Source organism: Protopterus annectens, chromosome 6.part0 (assembly GCF_019279795.1).
Source record: "Protopterus annectens isolate FY-2018-M chromosome 6.part0, PAN1.0, whole genome shotgun sequence".
In the NCBI taxonomy this organism is placed as follows: Eukaryota; Metazoa; Chordata; order Ceratodontiformes; family Protopteridae; genus Protopterus; species Protopterus annectens.
Genome location: NC_056737.1, coordinates 1,151,850,108 through 1,151,870,900, shown reverse-complemented (window position 1 = coordinate 1,151,870,900; position 20,793 = coordinate 1,151,850,108). Strand labels below are relative to the sequence as shown.

Here is a 20,793-nt window from a genome sequence, read left to right as displayed (position 1 = left end):
CCTTGTTAGCAATCACACTCATCCTATTGTGCTATTACTAAATATCCTTTGGTTGTGTTATAGAACAATACATGCTTTTACCTGCTGTCTCTATAACTCTTCCCTTAATTGTATACAAATCAAGTTTCCATTGTTCTCCTATTACTGTAATATGCGGTCGTATGATGTGTATATATTGTTCTCCCCATACTGTAAAATGCTGCTGAAAGATGCATTAAATTTATGGATTACTGTAATTTCCTCATTTATCTGATGTTTGTCATGATTATATTGCTTATGTTTTACTTTCATAATGTGGAGCTTTTCTCCCTGGGCCTCCACTGAAAATGGGTAACTATGCCCAGTCGGACTTTTCCCAGTAAACAAATGTAAAATAAATAAATAAAATAAATAAAGTGTGACTAATTAAAGGTGCATATATCTAGCCATCCTATGGCCTCCATAGGTTCATAAGTTCATAGATTAGTACTAGGCTAACTGCCGTTGAGAGCCATTTTAAGCCTAGCCAATTATCCCCTGCGAGATTCAAACCCTGTACCTTGTGTTTGTAAGGCAAACACCTTAACTATTAGGCCACCCTCCCAACACCTTAATTATTAGGCCACCCTCCCGACCCTAGAACATAACTTGCCATGATAAATTAGCTAGTATGTTCCTATGTTCCTGTTTGTAAAGCTTACAGATTTTAAAATGGAGTTAAATTGGTCATAATAGAGTAGGCCTTAGGAAATCTATGCTATGTGACAGCCATTCAATATTCCATCTAGCTATCTTTTCTTTTTTATCATTTCCTTTCTAGGTTCAAGGCACTAAGGATCATCCTTTGAAGATTTTGGCTGTTAGTTCTGGATCATCAGGTGCAGGCGTCTATCTATGACTGATCACTATCCTGACTGTGGCAGGTGGTTCTAGCAGTTGTTTTTCAGATAGATAAATAATTGAATGACTATTATATACTTTTGATATATATATATATATATATATATATATATATATATATATATATATATACATGTGTGTGTGTGTGTGTGTGTGTGTGTGCAAGTTTGGGGGTGTTGGGGGCAATGCCCCTACAAAAAAAGAACTTTAAAGGAGAAGAGCGATAGTCCAGAGTCACTTTTTTCCTGGATTTTCAGCCTTTTATTTTTGATATGTTGGCACTAAAAATGCTGATTGCTGAAATTTCAGTAGGGAGCCCTTCTTAAGATCCTCACAAATCAGTAGCTTAGTAAGTACCAATGAACCTTTACGACACAGAATTTGCAACAAATACCAAACCATTTTCAAGCATGAGAGAGTCAATTGACTGAAAATTGCAGTTCTGAACATTTGCATATTTATAACATGTTGTCATCCTTAACTGTTATTAGCAAATTGTCTTACCTTTTCTTGTTGTCTTTACAGTCTTTAGACATTTAATTTAATCTTTTCTGATTGGTACTTGGTGGATATTTTTCATAAATTGCATTGAGCCTGTTTTCATTTACATAATCTTTTTAATTTGCTGTCCACCAGACTGGTGCTTTATTACTTGAATTGTTAATATTTTATACTTTGTAGTCCTTTCAAGAATAATAACACAAGTGATCTTAACCTCACTCCAGACACAATTTCTTAGATCCTGTTTGCATGCTTTTTGCTAAGATATTCCTAATAGATTTGTCTTTAAATTATCACTGTTTAATTTATCACACTGATAATTCTTGGGACATATTTTACACCCAACATTTGATCTAACATCAAATATAAAGGCCTGATGATATGAAGTTCTCAGCAGTTCAAAAATATCCAAACCTGAAATTATATTATTATAGTTTGACAAAGCTAAGTCTAGCACTAGGAAATCCTGTTTCTTTTATAGCTCAATGATTTATAATACCTAAGAACTCCTGGTCATATTAGATGGTAGGTCACGTGATTTTTCAGTCTGTATGAGGTTAATTAAAATATTCTAAAACAATCACAGGTCCATAAGGTGTAACCTAGCTTTTGCAAGAATCTAATGTGGCATTTGCAATTTATCTTTGCACTGTTATAACAGAAAACTATGTATTGTATTTTAACTTTATATATTCTTAAGACCTGCTCATAAGTTTTTATTCTCAACGTTTAGTTTTGTTAACCTTGCAGTGAATTGTGAACTAATATAATTTTTCCACCAATAGTTCCATCTCAAATACATTCAAATGTTTGTATATCCATCAGAAAACAAAGATGTATCCCATGATTCAACTATAACTGCTCTTTAGATGACATATTTATATAATTTAGCCTTTCATTCTTTAAACTTTTAATTATATTTCTAGTTATGCAAAAATACACCTTCATTGAGTTATCTGTGATCAGCTGAATAAAAAAAATATATAAAAAAATAATAGCTACAATAATGTATTTCAGCCTATTGCTGTTAGACACATACAGTGCAACCAATCAAAACCTCCACGAGCAAACTTGCATGAGTGTGGGTACATACAGCCCTTTCATTGACTATATAGAACTCAGAAGCTTAATTCTGATCAAATGAATAAATAAATATATAATTATCATAGTAATATATTTCAGCTCATTGTTGTCAGAAGCATTTACTGAAAGCATTGCAACCCCAAACAAACATACACACACACACACACACACACACACACACACACACACACACACACTTTGTGTTACCTCATGTTAATTTACTCATTGTCTGCTGAATTCACTGGCATCCCTGTCATTTACACTGAACTTTCAGAGTCTCCATCACTATTTCACTGATTATTACCTTCCAAATAGGTATGATAGCAGAATCTAAATGACAAAGCTTCATACTTATATATGTCAGTAGATGACTGTCTTCTTCAAAAAGCACTAAATAGCCATCTTTTCCTCATAGTAAAGTGCATGTACTTTAACATGACATCCAGTAAACCTAATTCTCAATATAGTAATCCTTTCAGCCCTGATAACAACCTCCTTCTAGCCACATCTCTTCAAACTCCACCCAAAGTGACTTCTTAAGCATAGCTTAAGAATACTACTGACTTATCCTTTCATACCCCACATACTCCATGCCTTTTAATTCCTTAACAGTAATCTTCAAAATAATGTACTACATATTTTTAATTTACTCTTTTTATAATGCTCTCAGTTTTTATAAAATATAACATCAACTATATAATGTTCTCACCAGCTGTATTCTGTTATTGATGCTTTTGTTTTATAAGCAAGTTGTGGCTGAGAATGGATCTTTCTGGCCAAGTCCATCTGCTTACTAAATACATGCATACATACATGCATGATATATATATATATATATATATATATATATATATATATATATATACACAAATATCTACTGCCATTGCACAGTTTAAAAGTATATAATAAATTTTCTCGAGTTAATGTATCATTACTACCCAAAAATTTGTGCTTAATTTTGTGACTTTTGCTTATATTCAACAGATCTCAAACAGGAAGATGGCTCATATCATGGTGCCATGATCTGTTGAGACAAATACAGCATGCAGTGAAACAGGACAGATGCCATGTTCAGAAGGTGTGTTACAGACTCTCTATTTTCTTAAAACGTCTGTTCTGTAAACCAACACAACGAAAGCAGTTTTGGGCAGAGCTCATCAAGTGCCTGTGCCAGTCTCCAGTCTAACAATGTTGAATTCTAAATTGAAGAGGAAAAAAGATCTATCTGTGCTGAGGACCAAAAAAATTAAAAGCTCGTCTGCATCAATCTGTAGCAAACTTGTTGTTACAGTTATTGATTGTATCACATATAACCCACAATGCCAATACTGTAACAAATCCCCACATGTGCAACTACTGATTGCACCCCCTAATTCTTGCTTCCATGGTGGCTGCCCATTTTCTCTCCAGTCTAGCAATGCTTTTGGTTTTGGGGACAGTGTTGTCCCCAAACATACAAGGTGAGGAGCACTTTGTGTTCTGTATCAGCTGAAAACGGAGCTATTCCGAAAGGAGAAATTCTATCATAGAAAGTGTGTGTTTAGCAATCAAGTGAGCCTTCTGTTCCCTAGCGTATTGTTTACCGGGTAAACATTTCAACATGGTAACTGACCACCCACCACTATAAAGGATGAGTAGGAATCTAAAGATAATACAAACCAACCCTTTTGGTATGCTGTGAAGCACAGGATGAACCAAACGAACAAAAGTGCTGAGGGGTTGTTGGGGTCCTAAAACCTATCAGTGTTACTACAAACATGGAGCCTTTGTGCTGGGAGTGGGATAGCTGCGAAACGTTTAGTCTGAAAAAGTCTGTTACCTACCTTTAAATAAACTGCAAAATGACTATATGTGAAAACTTTGTCACAAAGTTGCAGTCAGTAAAAGTATGTTTTTTTGCAAGCTAGCAAGGTAATGATTGCCAGTTAAAGCTGCATAAATAGAGATAACTTGCAGCCGGAAGTCAACAAGTTTGTTCCTCATTCAGAAGTTCTGAAGTGGTGAGCAGGAGCATTTACCTAAAGACCCTGGAGGTGTGAAGTGTGACAGGCCATTTGGGGATAACTTGTAAAGTATACCCAAAGGGATTACAAGTGCTGTAGTGCTGGACCTGGGGTCTAGTTGAGGCCTATACCCTGGGACTTGTAAAAGCCAGGCTGTTTCCTGGGAGGGGGTCTGTATGGGGACAGGGAACAGTTTGAGCAAAGTAACCCAAGGTATTGTTTTATTTTTCTAAGCTGAGTAGGCAATTATTTTAATTTAGCTTGTGGATTACGGAATAAGTCTTGACTTAAACCCCTCTGTCTCCACCACCCTCCTTACATTATCCAGTAGACTGCTAACTCCACCCCTTTCTTCTTTCTCAAATTTACTCAGACAGACTGCTTTCTGTTATTCTATCACTCCTCCCACCTCCTAATGCCACCCTACTATGTATACTATACATCATATCAAAGCATCTACACATTCTACAAACTCTGAAACCATTCCTGTTAATAGCAAATACCTTGGTAAAGCCTTCCTGATAATTTCTAATGCTATTTTTCATTTCCTAATTCAATGTATAATCCATAACTGATAGTGTACTATTACTCTTCTATTGTACCTCTGTTTTATCTTCCAGTAACCTTTTTGTCGATTGTACACAGCCTTACTCTCTCAGACCATGTTTTATCCATGGTCAGTTGTACTGTTACCTCTGCTTCTCCTAACTCACATGACTTGCTTTCACCAGCCTACTCACCTGTATCATACCGACCACCCACAAAGATTCTCACTCACTCCTACTGCTGACTATTACTATTGGGCAGCACATTGGTGCAGTGGTTAGCAATGTCACCTCACAGCAAGAGATTCTCTTCTTCGATTCTCAGCTGGGGTGCCTTTTGTGTGGAGTCTGCAAGTCCTACCTGCATCTGCATGCGTTTCATTCAGGTGCTCCTGTATCTGCCCACATTCCAAAGACATATTTAAGGAATGTTTCTCCCTGGGCCTCCAGTGAAAATGGGCTCTGTCCCAGTTGAACTTTCCCGGTAAACAAATGTTAGATAAAATAAAAATAAAATAAATTATAGCACCTTCACGGTTCACCAGGTCTACTATACACCTCCAAAAATGCAAAGTAAATCAATGCACCAAACTTCTTAGATTAGGACATAGAAATAAAATAAAAAAATAGCTGCTCACCTATCACAACACTCTTCTAAATATGAACTTAAGTGGTGACATTCACCCATATCCTGGCCACCCCCCCATGCTACCCCTGCACATCAGAATTTCTCCAGTACTCACTGCCCCACAAAATCATTCAACGTAAGTATCGTTCATATAAACATCAGAAGCATCTGCAATAAAATAGCAGAACCCCATGCATGGATAATCCAACACTTCCCTGCCATAGTCATTTTTACACAAACATGGCTAAAGCAAAATATTAAAGATTATGAAATGTTTCCCCCTCAGCCTTTAATATTTTAAGAGATGATAGAAAGTACAAAAAAGCAGGATCTACTGAAACTATTTATAAAAAAATGCAGTTCAGCTTACCCTCTCTCCTCAGAACACTGAACTGCTTATCTCATACCTCAGACTTAACCATCACAAATTTATATCTGTAACTGGTATGTATATCCCCTCGTAATGTCACTGTTGTTAAACACTTCTTGTGCTGGACATCACCTTATAGTACTCAAGAAAAAAATATATACTTGGCAACTTTAACATGGACTCACTCTTATTTAACTCAGGTAGCCCTCTCAATCCCATAAACTTATATGGTCTCACACAACTGACACCTACTGCACTCAGTTCAAAGTATATATTGACAAAAGAACCATTATTGATTGGATGCTTACCTCTTCCCCAAATAAAATCTCCTATACATGTTTTTTTGTGCCATACAAAATTGCTGTATTGCCATGGGGTAACCTGACCATGCCAAAGTCAATATGATTTTAGTGCCACATTTCCTAGTAGAAGGAATAATTATTTACTTAATTATATACATCAGCAAGCATTTTCTTTGATACTTTTCTTTATGTTAGAGTCAGTGGATATAACTTGCTTTATATCCCAAAACTAAAAACAAGAAATGGAACAAACACGTAAAAAAGCACCTTTTAATTACAAAATTGAGCGCTTTCGCCTTCTGGTACTAACAGTTTTCTTCAGAATAAATAGTCAACTGCTTCACAAACCTTTATATACATCAAGATCACATGACCAAAGCAATTAAATAATTAATTAATTGATTACCTCACTCATTGTCACTTATTACACTGACCATAGTTACTAGAACACTTCAACTCAAATATACACTTTTATATATATCGAATAACTTTCAAAACTATATTAAAACAAACCTAAATGAATGCATATTTTTCATAAAATGTATATAGAATGAGAGTGTTTTAAAAAAAAATAATAATGACACCATACAATTTAATTCACATGGGGATATCAACTTCACAACTGTAAAACAAATTCAGCTTTTAATAAAAAACAACACGTAGATAGACCAAGAACAAAAACTAGCCCAGCAAGTCAGGACCCAAAATCCAGCAGCAGATAGTAAACCCAAAAATGTTAGCAGTAGCCAAGTCCAATCTGTATAAGTTAACAAACTTTATTGAGAACAGCTAGTAAACCAAGCGCTTTCACCCGATTATTACCGGGCTTTATCAAGGTAAAATTCAGCTTTTAACTTTAACAAACGGCTTATGGAGACTACATCTTTTAGGCCTGGAGGAACTGTAACATCAGGAAACTTCAGCTCGAGAACTGCTACCTAGTGAGTGTTTAAAGAGGCAGCAGATTCCAAAGGGGCTACGAAGCTGTAAATATCCAACTGGACGTATACCGGACTCAGACTTACACCGCGAGTTACTTAACTTATTCAATCGTCATGGCTGTGAACTGGTAGAAGTTCTGATGAGAGACAATGACAAAAAAATGAATGTATTAAATGAGACTATTAATGTGTTGAACGCTCATATTCAAACAGATTTATTGTTTGAAAGTAAAAAAACTGAATATAGAGCAATGATTGTGCAGGTTGTTAAAACTATTGAGGAATTAAAGTAAAAAAAGCTGAAAGGTTATCGAGGGATAAGTTGGAGGATGAGACTGATAAAGCAAATCCGGTTCCACCTACAGTGGGAATGATTAATAGCAGCAGGAACAGTCATGACAACAATGGTGCTGATACTCTGAGAGAAAATGACAGAAGTGGTTCTCCAAAATACTGACGCCTGTGAGGGTGAAGGTGAAGATCCAGAGAATGTCCCTTTAGATATACCCCCTCTGAGAAGGTCAGAAAGACTGATGAATCAGAGGCAGGAGCGGGCACAGATTTCAGGGAGAGGGAACAACTTCTCTCGGGGCTCATATCAACGGAGGGGAAGTACCAGGGGGAGGGGCAGGGGGAGAAGACCTTGCTGGTAACCAGCTCTACTAGGATTTATGATACTGTGACCAATAAGGCAGGTGGTTTTAATATATATAATTTAAGTCTTCTAGAAGTTACATCAAATTGGGCTGGTTTGTTTGAAAAAGGCCTTACCTTTGTATCAGCAAAACCTGCCAAAATAGATGAAGTTTTGATTCATCTAAAATTGTTTGTTAGAAAACTTAACTTTGGATTTTATTTTAATGATGACAAAGTCAGGCCATTGTTAGCTTATGTAAGAAAAATAGCATTTTCAATCCCCTCCTGCACCCCATGGTCAATGTGTTTGAAAAATTATGTGAAAATGACATAAAAAATTATTATCTGTTGGTTTTAACAGCTCTTCTGATCTTATTGTGCATGAAATGAGTTTGTTGAAAGAAATTACCAACAATAGAAGCATTAGAGTTATGAAACCAGATAAGAGTGGAGGCCTGGTGATTATGAACATGAATGAATATGTTAACAAAATGCTTTCTTTACTCTATACTGGCACCTATGAGGAGGTTTCCCTCAATGAGAAGAATTTGGCATATAAGTAGATGTAATGTTGGATGATTTGTTATATAATGATCAGATGAGCTTGACTGAACATGAGTATCTCAAGGTGCTTTATCCCAGGACCCCCACCATGTTTGGCATCCCTAAAATTCACAGATGTGTGCATACCCCCCCCCCCCCCCATTGAGGCATATTGTAGATGCCAAGGCTTCTACAACTTTCCCTCTGGCAAAATTTGTTAATTTTCACATAAAAGGAATTGTGAATCAGCAGAGGTACTTATATAAAGACTAATGGGATTTTATTTCAAAAGTGTGTGATGATTTTTATTCTGACAATTTGTTGTTTGTTACTATTGATGTACAGGACCTCTCCTCTGTTATCCCTCATGGCAAAGGAGTTGAGATGTTTTACGACTTTCTATGTTCAAATATAGGGCTGGAACACACTAAGATCCTTACTATTAGAACAATAATGGAGGCTATTCTGGAAAATAATGTTATAGTCTTTGATAATCAGCTATTCAGACAACAAGAAGGAGTAGCCAGGGAGACGATACGTGCCCTTGTGTTTGCTAATGCGGTTTTAGCACAATGGGAGAACAGTCTGGTTTTCAAATCTGAATTTGTTAGTTGTTGGTCCTTGTATGGGTGTTTCTTGGATGATGTCATTATTTTTTGGACAGACACTATGGAAAGATTTTTTCAGTTTTAAATTCTAATACACATTTTTTAAGATTTACAATGGATGTACAGGTGGACGGAGTGAACTATATGGATGTTTCTATCATTAAAGACAGAAACTGGAACATTTTTGAGTCCACTCTGTTTAGGAAACTTACTTATTCTAATTTCCTCCTCCATTTTGGAAGTAACCATCCTCTTCATCAGAAGAGATACTTGGTAAAAGGCCAATATGTGAGATTAGCCTGTATGTTTAGCAATGAATCTATATTCCAGGGCGAGTGTGTCAATCTAAGAGAAATGTTACAAAGAAGGGGTTATTAAAGAACTTTTATAAACAACATCTTTAAGGAGGTTCAAAGAAAAGGACAGGATGGACTATTTAGCCCTTTGTTACGGAGTTCAAGGGTAGAAAATAGGAATCAGACAGGTGGATTGATTGCACCTCAAAATAACAAAGATGTTTATCAGACAGCATTTGTTCTGCCATGCAATTTACATTTCCGAGGGATTTGTGACATTATCAAACATAATTGGAGTATTTTTGGTGTTGAGTAAGACCACCTCAGCAAGGTAGGGAAGAATCCAGTTATAGTTTATAAAAAAGAGGTTTGTTTCAAAACTTTACTTGAGTGAACAAACAATGGTCATTTAGTAGGTGGCATGACAAAGTGTGGTCATTGCCATCAGTGTAGCTATGTTACAGAGCCATCAGAAGTGTTTATTCAAAATTATTGTGTCATTAGGCTTTTACACAAACCTGTTCCAGTAAACGGATAGTCTGTGTGGCTAAATGCCAAAACTGTCAAGGTTTGTATATAGGAAAAACAAAGAGGCTATTTAGGACCAGGATATATCAACATCAATATGCTATTCAGAGGGGCAAACTCAGTAATGCCTTGGCGAAACACACTATTAATTTTATATCCCATAAGTTTAAATTTATTGCCATAGACAAGGTGGATTTAGGTATTAGAGGTGGTTCCACAGACATCCACCTTGAATACAAGGAGTTGAAATGGCAGCTGAGATGTAATGCTACAGTTCATCTGGGCCTAAACGATGCAGTCTCTATAAGTTGTGTGTTAAAAGTTAAAAGCTGAATTTGTTTTACAGTTGTAAAGCTGACATCTACATGAGAATTAAATTGTATGGTGTCATTATTATTTTTATTTTTATTTAAAACAATATTATTCTATAAATATTTTGTGAAAAATATATATTCGTTTAGGTTTAATACAGTTTTGAAAGTTGTTCGATATATATAAAAGTTAATATTTGAGTTGAAGTAACTATGATCAGTGTAATAAGTGGCAACGAGTGAGGTATGCAATTAATTAATTAAATTGTTTTGGTCATGTGGTCTTAATGTATATAAAGGTTTGTGAAGCAGTTGACTATTTATTCTGAAGAAGTCTATTTGCACCAGAAGGTGAAAGCGCTCAATTTTGTAATTCAAAGGTGCTAGAGTTTTACGTGTTTGTTCCATTTCTTAATTTTGGTTTTGGTTTTCAGTAGTGCATTTCATTGTTTTTCTTGCTTTATATCCCAAGGAAACCTGCACAAATTGCTTCACTGTACACTTAATGAATAATCCAAAGACATCTGCATAATTATATTTTATGCCATCTGTTTCTATGTGCTATCACTTTAATGCTGAACTAAAAAAATTACACTGGGCAAATTGTGTGTTTTTTTTAGAGTGAGATACATTTTAACTTTAGTATAAAGGATACAATAGACTTTTGAGAAAGGAAAAGGTTAAATGGAAAGAGTAAAATTATTATTGCTTTATTCTGAGGCATTGCAATCATAAAAAATAACAAATGGGCACCTTACTCTTGTGCTACTAGGGTTGCGTAAGTCTCTTGTTTCTGATAACAAGGGGCATCTTTAGCTTCATGACGGAGTTCACAGGCCTTCAGATCCAAGAGGTGGCAGATGTATGACTACTCATGCCACCATTTTCAAAATTGTAAGTCACAGTGGCCATCAACAATGGCAACTGTTGGCAATGTTCTTTGCACAGTGGAGGGTGATGATACAAAACACCACTGTTCTGTGTACAATGGAGGGTGATGATACAAAATACCACTGTTCTGTGTACAATGGAGGGTGATGATACAAAATACCACTGTTCTGTGTACAATGGAGGGTGATGATACAAAATACCACTGTTCTGTGTACAATGGAGGGTGATGATACAAAATACCACTGTTCTGTGTACAATGGAGGGCGATGATACAAAATACCACTGTTCTGTGTACAATGGAGAGTGATGATACAAAATACCACTGTTCTGTGTACAATGGAGGGCGATGATACAAAATACCACTGTTCTGTGTACAATGGAGAGTGATGATACAAAATACCACTGTTCTGTGTACAATGAAGGACGATGATACAAAATACCACTGTTCTGTGTACAATGGAGGGCGATGATACAAAATACCACTGTTCTGTGTACAATGGAGGGTGATGATACAAAATACCACTGTTCTGTGTACAATGAAGGGTGATGATACAAAATACCACTGTTCTGTGTACAATGGAGGGCAATGATACAAAATACCACTGTTCTGTGTACAATGAAGGGTGATGATACAAAATACCACTGTCCTGTGTACAATGGAGGGCAATGATACAAAATACCACTGTTCTGTGTACAATGGAGGGTGATGATACAAAATACCACTGTTCTGTGTACAGTGGAGGGTGATGATACAAAATACCACTGTTCTGTGTACAATGAAGGGCGATGATACAAAATACCACTGTTCTGTGTACAGTGGAGGGAAATGATACAAATTACCACTGTTCTGTGTACAATGGAGGGTGATGATACAAAATACCACTGTTCTGTGTACAATGGAGGGTGATGATACAAAATACCACTGTTCTGTGTACAATGGAGGGTGATGATACAAAATACCACTGTCCTGTGTACAATGGAGGGCAATGATACAAAATACCACTGTTCTGTGTACAATGGAGGGTGATGATACAAAATACCACTGTTCTGTGTACAATGGAGCACAAGCACTCAACTCTCCTTGTTAATAAGGAGAAATTAATCATAGGCACTAAACAGCCTATAATTGCAAAGTACCTTGCAAAGGTAAGGGAAAACAGCTCTTGTACTTTACAAAAAAAGCACCTAAACAGGCATGTCCAAGGGTCAGCTTCCGGTGATTTCTCCTGTCCACATGGTGAATCTGGGCATACTGGGGCAATGCAGCAACTGTCTCATGTACACAGACAATCCTCTCCTCCTATAACCCAACAGCCAAACTGGAAGCAAAGCTCTCTCCAGTCAAGATTGTGCTAGACAGTCAAAAGAAGAAGGTTAACACCTGGACCACACCTCAAGCAACACATAGCCCTTCTAAACCCACACCATTAACACCCACACATAGCAACACTAAACCCACATATGTGGAAGCCCTTAACATTAACCTGCCCATGCAACAAGGACCTCCGAAGCTGAAACGCAAACAAACACCAGTCACAACCAAAGTTTCACATAACTCACAACATCAGTGTGCTATTCAACAACAGCCCCTAAGACAAGACAACGTACCCAATACTTTAGTCATAGGTGACTCTATAGTCAGGCACACTGATGTCCCACTCACCAGGATGAACAAGGAGAAAATTTCAGTCAGCTGCCTGCCAGGTGCCAGGATTCACCACATAATGCATGCACTCAAGTCACTCCACAAAAAGTACAAATATGACTCTGTCATTGTCCATGTTGGAGTGAATGATTTGAGACGTACCTCTCTGGACTACATGAAAAGAGACATGGAAGAGCTCTCGGATCATGTGGCCCAGGCAGGTATGACCCTAGCCCTGAGTAGCATCCTGCCTGCACCCAGAATGATACCACAGTATAAGGACAAAATGATTGACTTCAACAATTGGCTAAGCTTCTGGTGTCATTCTAAGGGGATCCAGTAACTGTCTGCCTGGGATGACATGATCGACAAACCACGATGCTTTGCCAGAGATGTTCTGCACCTGTCACCCCTGGGATTCAGGTTACTGGCTAAAGCTCTTGCTACCGCTATAGTGCCGTTTTTAGGCAAGGGTCAAAGGACAAAACCACCACCGTAACAGATACAAGCATGCAAAATTTGAAGGTAATTCTACTCAATGCTAAAAATCTAAATCTCAAAATGCACTCTCTCAATGCTCTCCTAAAAATGGAGAACATCAATATCTGTGCAGTAACTGAGACCTGGTTCAAGGCTCCAGAGAGCACCCTTGCAATACCAGGCTATAACTCTTACCACACTTTTCAGCCACCAAACCAAGATGGAAATACTAAAGGTGGAGGAACGTCTATATTCGCCAAGGATATTCACACCTCCAGGCTAGATGCCCAACACAATGCATCTAAAATTTTCCAGATACAACTAACACTAGGTAAGACTGCAATCCAAATTGTAGCTCGCTACAGATCCCCCACCATGCCCCAAGATTCTCACTACACCTTTCTAAACATATTGGAAAATACTAAGATACAACCAAACACCCTAATACTGGGTGATTTTAACTACCCTGCCATTAACTGGGAAAACTACTCAGGTACCAACACCTTTTCCCAACGGTTCTTGGAATTCATAAATTCCAACACCCTGGATCAACTAATCCATTGTCCCACCAGGGGCTCCAATATTCTAGACCTGGTCATTAACAACATGGGAGATAGATGCTCCACACCAGTGGTCACCCCCTCATTGCTCAGATCTGACCATAAGCAAATCACCCTTGGCATCCACATCACACCCCCACCCCAGTACAGAAACATCTGTAAAAAACTTCTCCAAAGCCAACTTCATGCTACTCAAGTCAGAAGTGACAAACTTCATGACACCCATGCAGATGGGAGCTGAAAGTTCGACTGCTGAATCCTACACTAAGGCACTGTACAAGCACATCCACTTGTGCATGAATCATGCCATCCCAAATAGAACCAAGACACTCTCCTCCAAAAAAAGGAAGGCAATCTGGTGGTCTCCTGCCATAAACAAACTATACAACAGAAGGAAGAATCTGCTGCAGAAAAGACAAAAATCCCAGGATGCAAAAAACTCCCTTACCAGCCTCAGCAAAAAGCTGAGATCCCTCATAATATCCTGCGAAGCTAGTTACGAAAATAAAATTGCCAAAGATTCCAAAGACCACCACAAGGCATTCTATAGTTATGTCAGGAATCTAAATGGCAATGCTCAGATCTGCTCTGAGCTACAACAGAATGGCATTAAATATACTGATCCCAAGGATATTGACAATATACTGGCAGATCAATTTAGTGCAAACTTCACCCCCCTCTCAGCCCCTAAAGGGCCCATCTCAATACCAAAAGATTGCCAAATTCCAGTAATCATGGCCACACAGGTAAAACATGCACTCTCCAAAGCTAATACAGCATCCATGCGACAAGACGACATCCCAGGCTGTGTACTACATGAATTACAAAATGAACTGGCACCTCACCTAAGTGTCATGTTTAATCATAGCCTCATCTTAAACTTCATGCCCACTGAGTGGCACACAGCTACAGTTATCCTACTCCACAAGGGGGGGATCCACTTTGGATCCTGGGAACTACCATCCCATCAGTTTGACAAGCCTGATGTGCAAGAGTATGGAACGCATTATCATGGAACTTATAAACAAAGACATTGACAACCTTCAAACACTGGACCCTGCCCAGGTTGGGTTCGTGAAGGGCCAATCTTGTCTCCTGAACCTGATTGACTTCTTCAAATCAGTCTCCAGAGCTGTGGATGAGGGTAAGGCAGTCCACACAGCCTATCTGGACCTTGCCAAGGCCTTCGGCACCATCCCCCAGTTTGGAATCATAGATAAACTTACTAAGCTGGGCATAAATCCCTACATCACTTGATGGGTTGCCAACTGGCTTACTGACAAAACCCAGACTGTAAAAGTAGCTGACTCCAAATCCAGCTCTAGACAAGTGACAAGTTGAGTACCTCAGTGTTCAGTCCTGGGACCACTCTTGTTTGGCATCTACTTCTCTGAAGTACAGGCCAACACTAAGGGACTCTGGCTAACAAAGTTCGCAGATGACTGCAAACTGGGAGCCATTATTGAATCCTCAAATGATGTGGATATTCTACAAAAGGGCCTTACAGAAACAGATGCTTGGCGCCAGAGCCATGGGCTCAAGCTTAATTCCAAGAAATGTATAGCTATCCCCTTTCGGTTAAAACCATGTAATCATGAATTACCACATAGGTGGCAGTACACTAAACAATGAAAGTGTGATGAGAGACTTAGGGACACAGGTGGACAGTGGTCTCACCTTCGATAACCACATCGCCACAACAGTCAGGAAATCCTACTATGTGGCACACCTCATCACTAAGGGCTTTTCATCCACAAAAAAGGATGTCATTGTCCCACTGTACTCATCCCTCATTAGACCCATTATAGAGTATAACGCCCCATTTGGTATGTACCTCATAACACATCTGCAACAGCTGGAAAGGCCGCAGAAATACCTCACTAAAGGAATCACAGGCCTAAAGCAGATGCCCTATGCTGACCGTCTAAAAATCTCCAACTATACTCTGTGGCATATCGTCTACTCAGAGGCGATCTCTGCTTAACATACAGGGCCATGTCAAACCCTGAGCTGTTGGACATGCTCCACTTAAAGAAATCCCAATCCCTCAGAGCCATACGCTCCAGGGATCTAAACCTTGTCATCACAATGAACAAAACATGCTGGAGGGATAGGTTCCTGAACCAGAGACTCCCCATACTCTGCAATAGACTGCCCATACATGTCAAGTAGAGCACCTCCTTGGTCCTCTTGAAAAGGAACCTTGACGATTGGATGGGAGATAGGAAATTCACCCCAGGGATCATGTCAGTCACCCTGCTAGACAGGGGTCCAGAGAAGTAAATATTGTGGGAAGAAATATCCAGGGAATTGTTATGGCTAGGCTTGTATAGGCCCTAGGGCCGATAGCCTAATACCAACCTATGAACCTATGAATCTATGATACAAAATACCACTGTTCTGTGTACAATGGAGGGCATTGATACAAAATACCACTGTTCTGTGTACAATGGAGGGCGATGATACAAAATACCACTGTTCTGTGTACAATGGAGGGCATTGATACAAAATACCACTGTTCTGTGTACAATGGAGAATGATGATACAAAATACCACTGTTCTGTGTACAATGGAGAGTGATGATACAAAATACCACTGTTCTGTGTACAATGGAGGGCATTGATACAAAATACCACTGTTCTGTGTACAGTGGAGAGTGATGATACAAAATACCACTGTTCTGTGTACAATGGAGGGCATTGATACAAAATACCACTGTTCTGTGTACAGTGGAGGGTGATGATACAAAATACCACTGTTCTGTGTACAATGGAGGGTGATGATACAAAATACCACTGTTCTGTGTACAATGGAGGACAATGATACAAAATATCACTGTTCTGTGTACAATGGAGAGTGATGATACAAAATACCACTGTTCTGTGTACAATGGAGAGTGATGATACAAAATACCACTGTTCTGTGTACAATGGAGGACGATAATACAAAATACCACTGTTCTGTGTACAATGGAGGGTGATGATACAAAATACCACTGTTCTGTGTACAATGGAGGACGATAATACAAAATACCACTGTTCTGTGTACAATGGAGGGTGATGTTACAAAATACCACTGTTCTGTGTACAGTGGAGGGTGATGATACAAAATACCACTGTTCTGTGTACAATGGAGAGTGATGATACAAAATACCACTGTTCTGTGTACAGTGGAGAGTGATGATACAAAATACCACTGTTCTGTGTACAATGGAGGACGATAATACAACATGCAACTTAAAATAAATTAACTGCATTATTATTGTTACTTATGAGTGAAATTCTTGTGATTTAGCTGTCTCCTTAAAAATCCAATTTAGTTTCATAAACTAAACTTATTTTTCCTTTTTCTATTCACCTATAACTAAAAAAAGGCATCACATTTAATACAGACAGTCTGTTCTGGTGTGGCACCACATTCTAATACATAAAATCCTCCAGTTTTTTAAAAAAAAGGAGTTTAGGAGTAAGAAATAACTTTTACTTACAGCCAATCAGCATAACACAGATGGAGAAGATTTTCTCAGAGTTGGTGTTGGGAGACACATTTCCAAATCCTACACTTGTCAGACTGCTGAAGGTGAAATAAAGTGCAGTGACATATTTGTCTTTGATGGACGGTCCAGAACTGGCATCACTGATGTTATATCGTTTTCCTATTTGGACTCCAAGGTTATCGAGCCAACCAATTTTATTTACTAAGAAAGGCCTTTCAACATTTCCAATAGCATACCAAATGCAAGCAAGCCAGTGTGCAATCAGAGCAAAAATGCACATTAGCAGCATCAAAACAGCAGCGCCATATTCTGAGTATCTGTCCAACTTACGAGCAACCCTCACCAAACGTAGTAGTCTAGCTGTCTTCAATAGTCCAATAAGGGTTGTGGTCTATGAAAGAAACAGAGAAAATATCAGCTATAACAATAATGCTACATAAAATAATTTTTACATGTATTTCAGGAGACAATGGGGAGAAAACATGGTGAGAAAGAGACAGATATAGAGAGACAGAGATTGTCTGTACCTCTTAATAGACATGGTTTGGTGCACTTTTTTTTCTGTTACAGAAGCATTCTCCACCAAAGGCCTACTTATGTGTCTAGGTCTAACCATTTATCTTATCATTACAATATTTTCTTGGATAAATGATGTGAAAACTCCAATAAGCATATCCTTGGTTAGAAGTATTTGTAGCACTGGTGTTTTTGTTTGCTACCATACTTACACTGTAAACAGCTCACACTATTGTAAAGTGCTATCTTATATATACTTTAAACACTTCACACTATTGTAAAGTGCTATCTTATATGCATTGTAAACACCCTGCACGATTGTAAAGTACTACCTTACATGCACTGTAAACACCTTGTACTATTGTAAAGTGCTATCTTACATGCACTGTAAACACCTTGCACTATTGAAAAGTGTTATCTTATATGTACTGTAAACACCTTGCAGTATTGTAAAGTGCTATCTTACATGTACTGCAAACACCTTGCACTATTGTAAAGTGCTATCTTACATGTACTGTAAACACCTTGCACTATTGTAAAGTACTACCTTACATGCACTGTAAACACCTTGCACTATTGAAAAGTGCTATCTTACATGCACTGTAAACACCTTGCACTATTGAAAAGTGTTATCTTATATGTACTGTAAACACCTTGCAGTATTGTAAAGTGCTATCTTACATGTACTGCAAACACCTTGCACTATTGTAAAGTGCTATCTTACATGTACTGTAAACACCTTGCACTATTGTAAAGTACTACCTTACATGCACTGTAAACACCTTGCACTATTGTAAAGTGCTATCTTACATGTACTGCAAACACCTTGCACTATTGTAAAGTGCTATCTTACATGTACTGTAAACACCTTGCACTATTGTAAAGTACTACCTTACATGCACTGTAAACACCTTGCACTATTGTAAAGTGCTATCTTACATGCACTGTAAACACCTTGCACTATTGAAAAGTGTTATCTTATATGTACTGTAAACACCTTGCAGTATTGTAAAGTGCTATCTTACATGTACTGCAAACACCTTGCACTATTGTAAAGTGCTATCTTACATGCACTGTAAACACCGTGCACTATTGTAAAGGCCTATTTATTCCATTTGTGGTGCAATACGCTGAAATACTAAAGCATATTGTTATTGCAGAGATGGTCAAACAGTTATTAAAGTTAAATACTTGAAATACAAAGGAATAACAGTGAGTTTAGAAAATGAGACATCTGCAGATGTACAGCAGGTCTTTTTTCAAATATAACTGTTTACAATTAACATGTCTTATACAGAACAAAATGGTTGTTATGTTGACAGATAGGAGGAAAACATTGAAAAACAAAGGTGCCACCATAGGTGTTTAGAAAGGTGCCGTGGGTGTTTATAAAGGTCCCGTGGGTTTTTAGAAAAGTGCCATGAGTGTTTAGAAATGTGCCATGGGTGTTTAGAAAGGTGCTGTGGGTGTTTAGTCTTTGACTGAAATCCTGTTTACAGTGACTATATCAGATATACAGTTTCCTCTCTGGAGATAGTGCTGTTGAGAACACAATCAAAGAAATGTTCAACAAATACCAATTTCTGTTCTGTTCTCATCAGTTATGTCTTTGTGTGGGTTTGCCCAGTTGTATGTGGGTTACCTGAAATGCTTGTAGGTTTCCTGCATTTAGGTAGCTATGGCTGTAACTGATGTGTTGGCAGACTCAGCTTCTACAGATGGAGAAGACAACAGGGAACCTTTGGACTTCCTGTTTTGGTCATGGATCTTCTCAGAGACCATCTGAGCAGTATGCTAAATTATATCCTGTGACCTGAGATGCACATAGTTTATTCATCTTCACTGGTGTGTGGCTGTCCTGATACATCCTTATAGAAGCAATCTACACTAATTGGTTAAGATCATAGACAGGAGTACATGGCTGGTTGTCTGCTGAGTCACTGAAACTTAAAACTCTAATGTTTTCTATTGACTGTTTGTAACACTCAAGTGATTTCCAAAAAAGCACAGAACAGTTGAGACACATGTACTGGTGTGACATACAAGGTAGAATCACATAATTTGTCACAACCTTTTTGAGGAAGGCCTTTCAGCCCTACATCCCTTTTTTGAGATTTTAGACTGTGATATACTGAATGAGAGTGCACACTATCTCAACCGCATGAGGTTCTGTGGGAGGCTTTGCCATAAGCTGAAATGCTTTGTTTATGGAAGTTCAGTTTTCACTTTTGTAACATTGCAGATGGATGGGTTCAAATGAATGGTCTTCAGCCAAAGCTTCATTGAAAAGATGACCTATATGCCATACAGATCAATGCTGAAAGGTTCTATAGTGCATGAATAGCAACAATTTCTCCTGAGTACATATATCTGTGCAAGTGAATTAATTGCAGGTTGGTTATGAAGTGCATGAGCCAGAGGATGCATGCCAGATAGAATGCATGGATTAAACACACAGACACACACACACACACACACACACACACACACACACACACACACACACACACGCACACACACGCACACACACACACACACACACACACACACACACACACACACACACAAACACACACACCTCAGATGTGGTGCTGTACTGCACATAGCATGTATTTGTGCCAAATTTGTTGAGTTGTGTACATTAGCAAAAAGCAGAAGAAGCACTCTTGTCCTACTAAAGGATCCATTGTGGTGCATATTCTGCATACCACAGTATGCAGACTAAAGGATCCACTGTGGTGCGCATTCTGCATACCATACTGTGCAGACTAAAGGATCCACTGTGGTGCGCATTCTGCATACTATAGTGTGCAGACTAAAGGATCCACTGTGGCATGAATTCTGCATACCATAGTGTGCAGACTAAAAGATCCATGTGGCATGCATTCTGCATACCATACAGTGCAGACTAAAGGATCCACTGTGGCATGCATTCTGCATGCTATAGTGTGCAGACTAAAGGATCAACTGTGGCACGCATTCTGCATGCCATACTGTGCAGACTAAAGGATCCGCTGTGGAGCTCATTCTG

General features: G+C 38.3%; 1 protein-coding gene across 2 annotated transcripts in view; it reads right to left on the bottom strand.

The window, feature by feature from the left end:
• KCNH7 (potassium voltage-gated channel subfamily H member 7) overlaps window positions 1–20,793 on the bottom strand; it is a 2,626,261-nt gene that overhangs the window by 490,697 nt on the left and 2,114,771 nt on the right. For both annotated transcript variants that reach the window (XM_044074771.1, XM_044074772.1), the window contains one exon: window positions 17,238–17,637. In XM_044074771.1, the coding sequence (XP_043930706.1) occupies window positions 17,238–17,637 (400 nt within the window). The remainder of the gene's footprint in view (window positions 1–17,237; window positions 17,638–20,793) is intronic.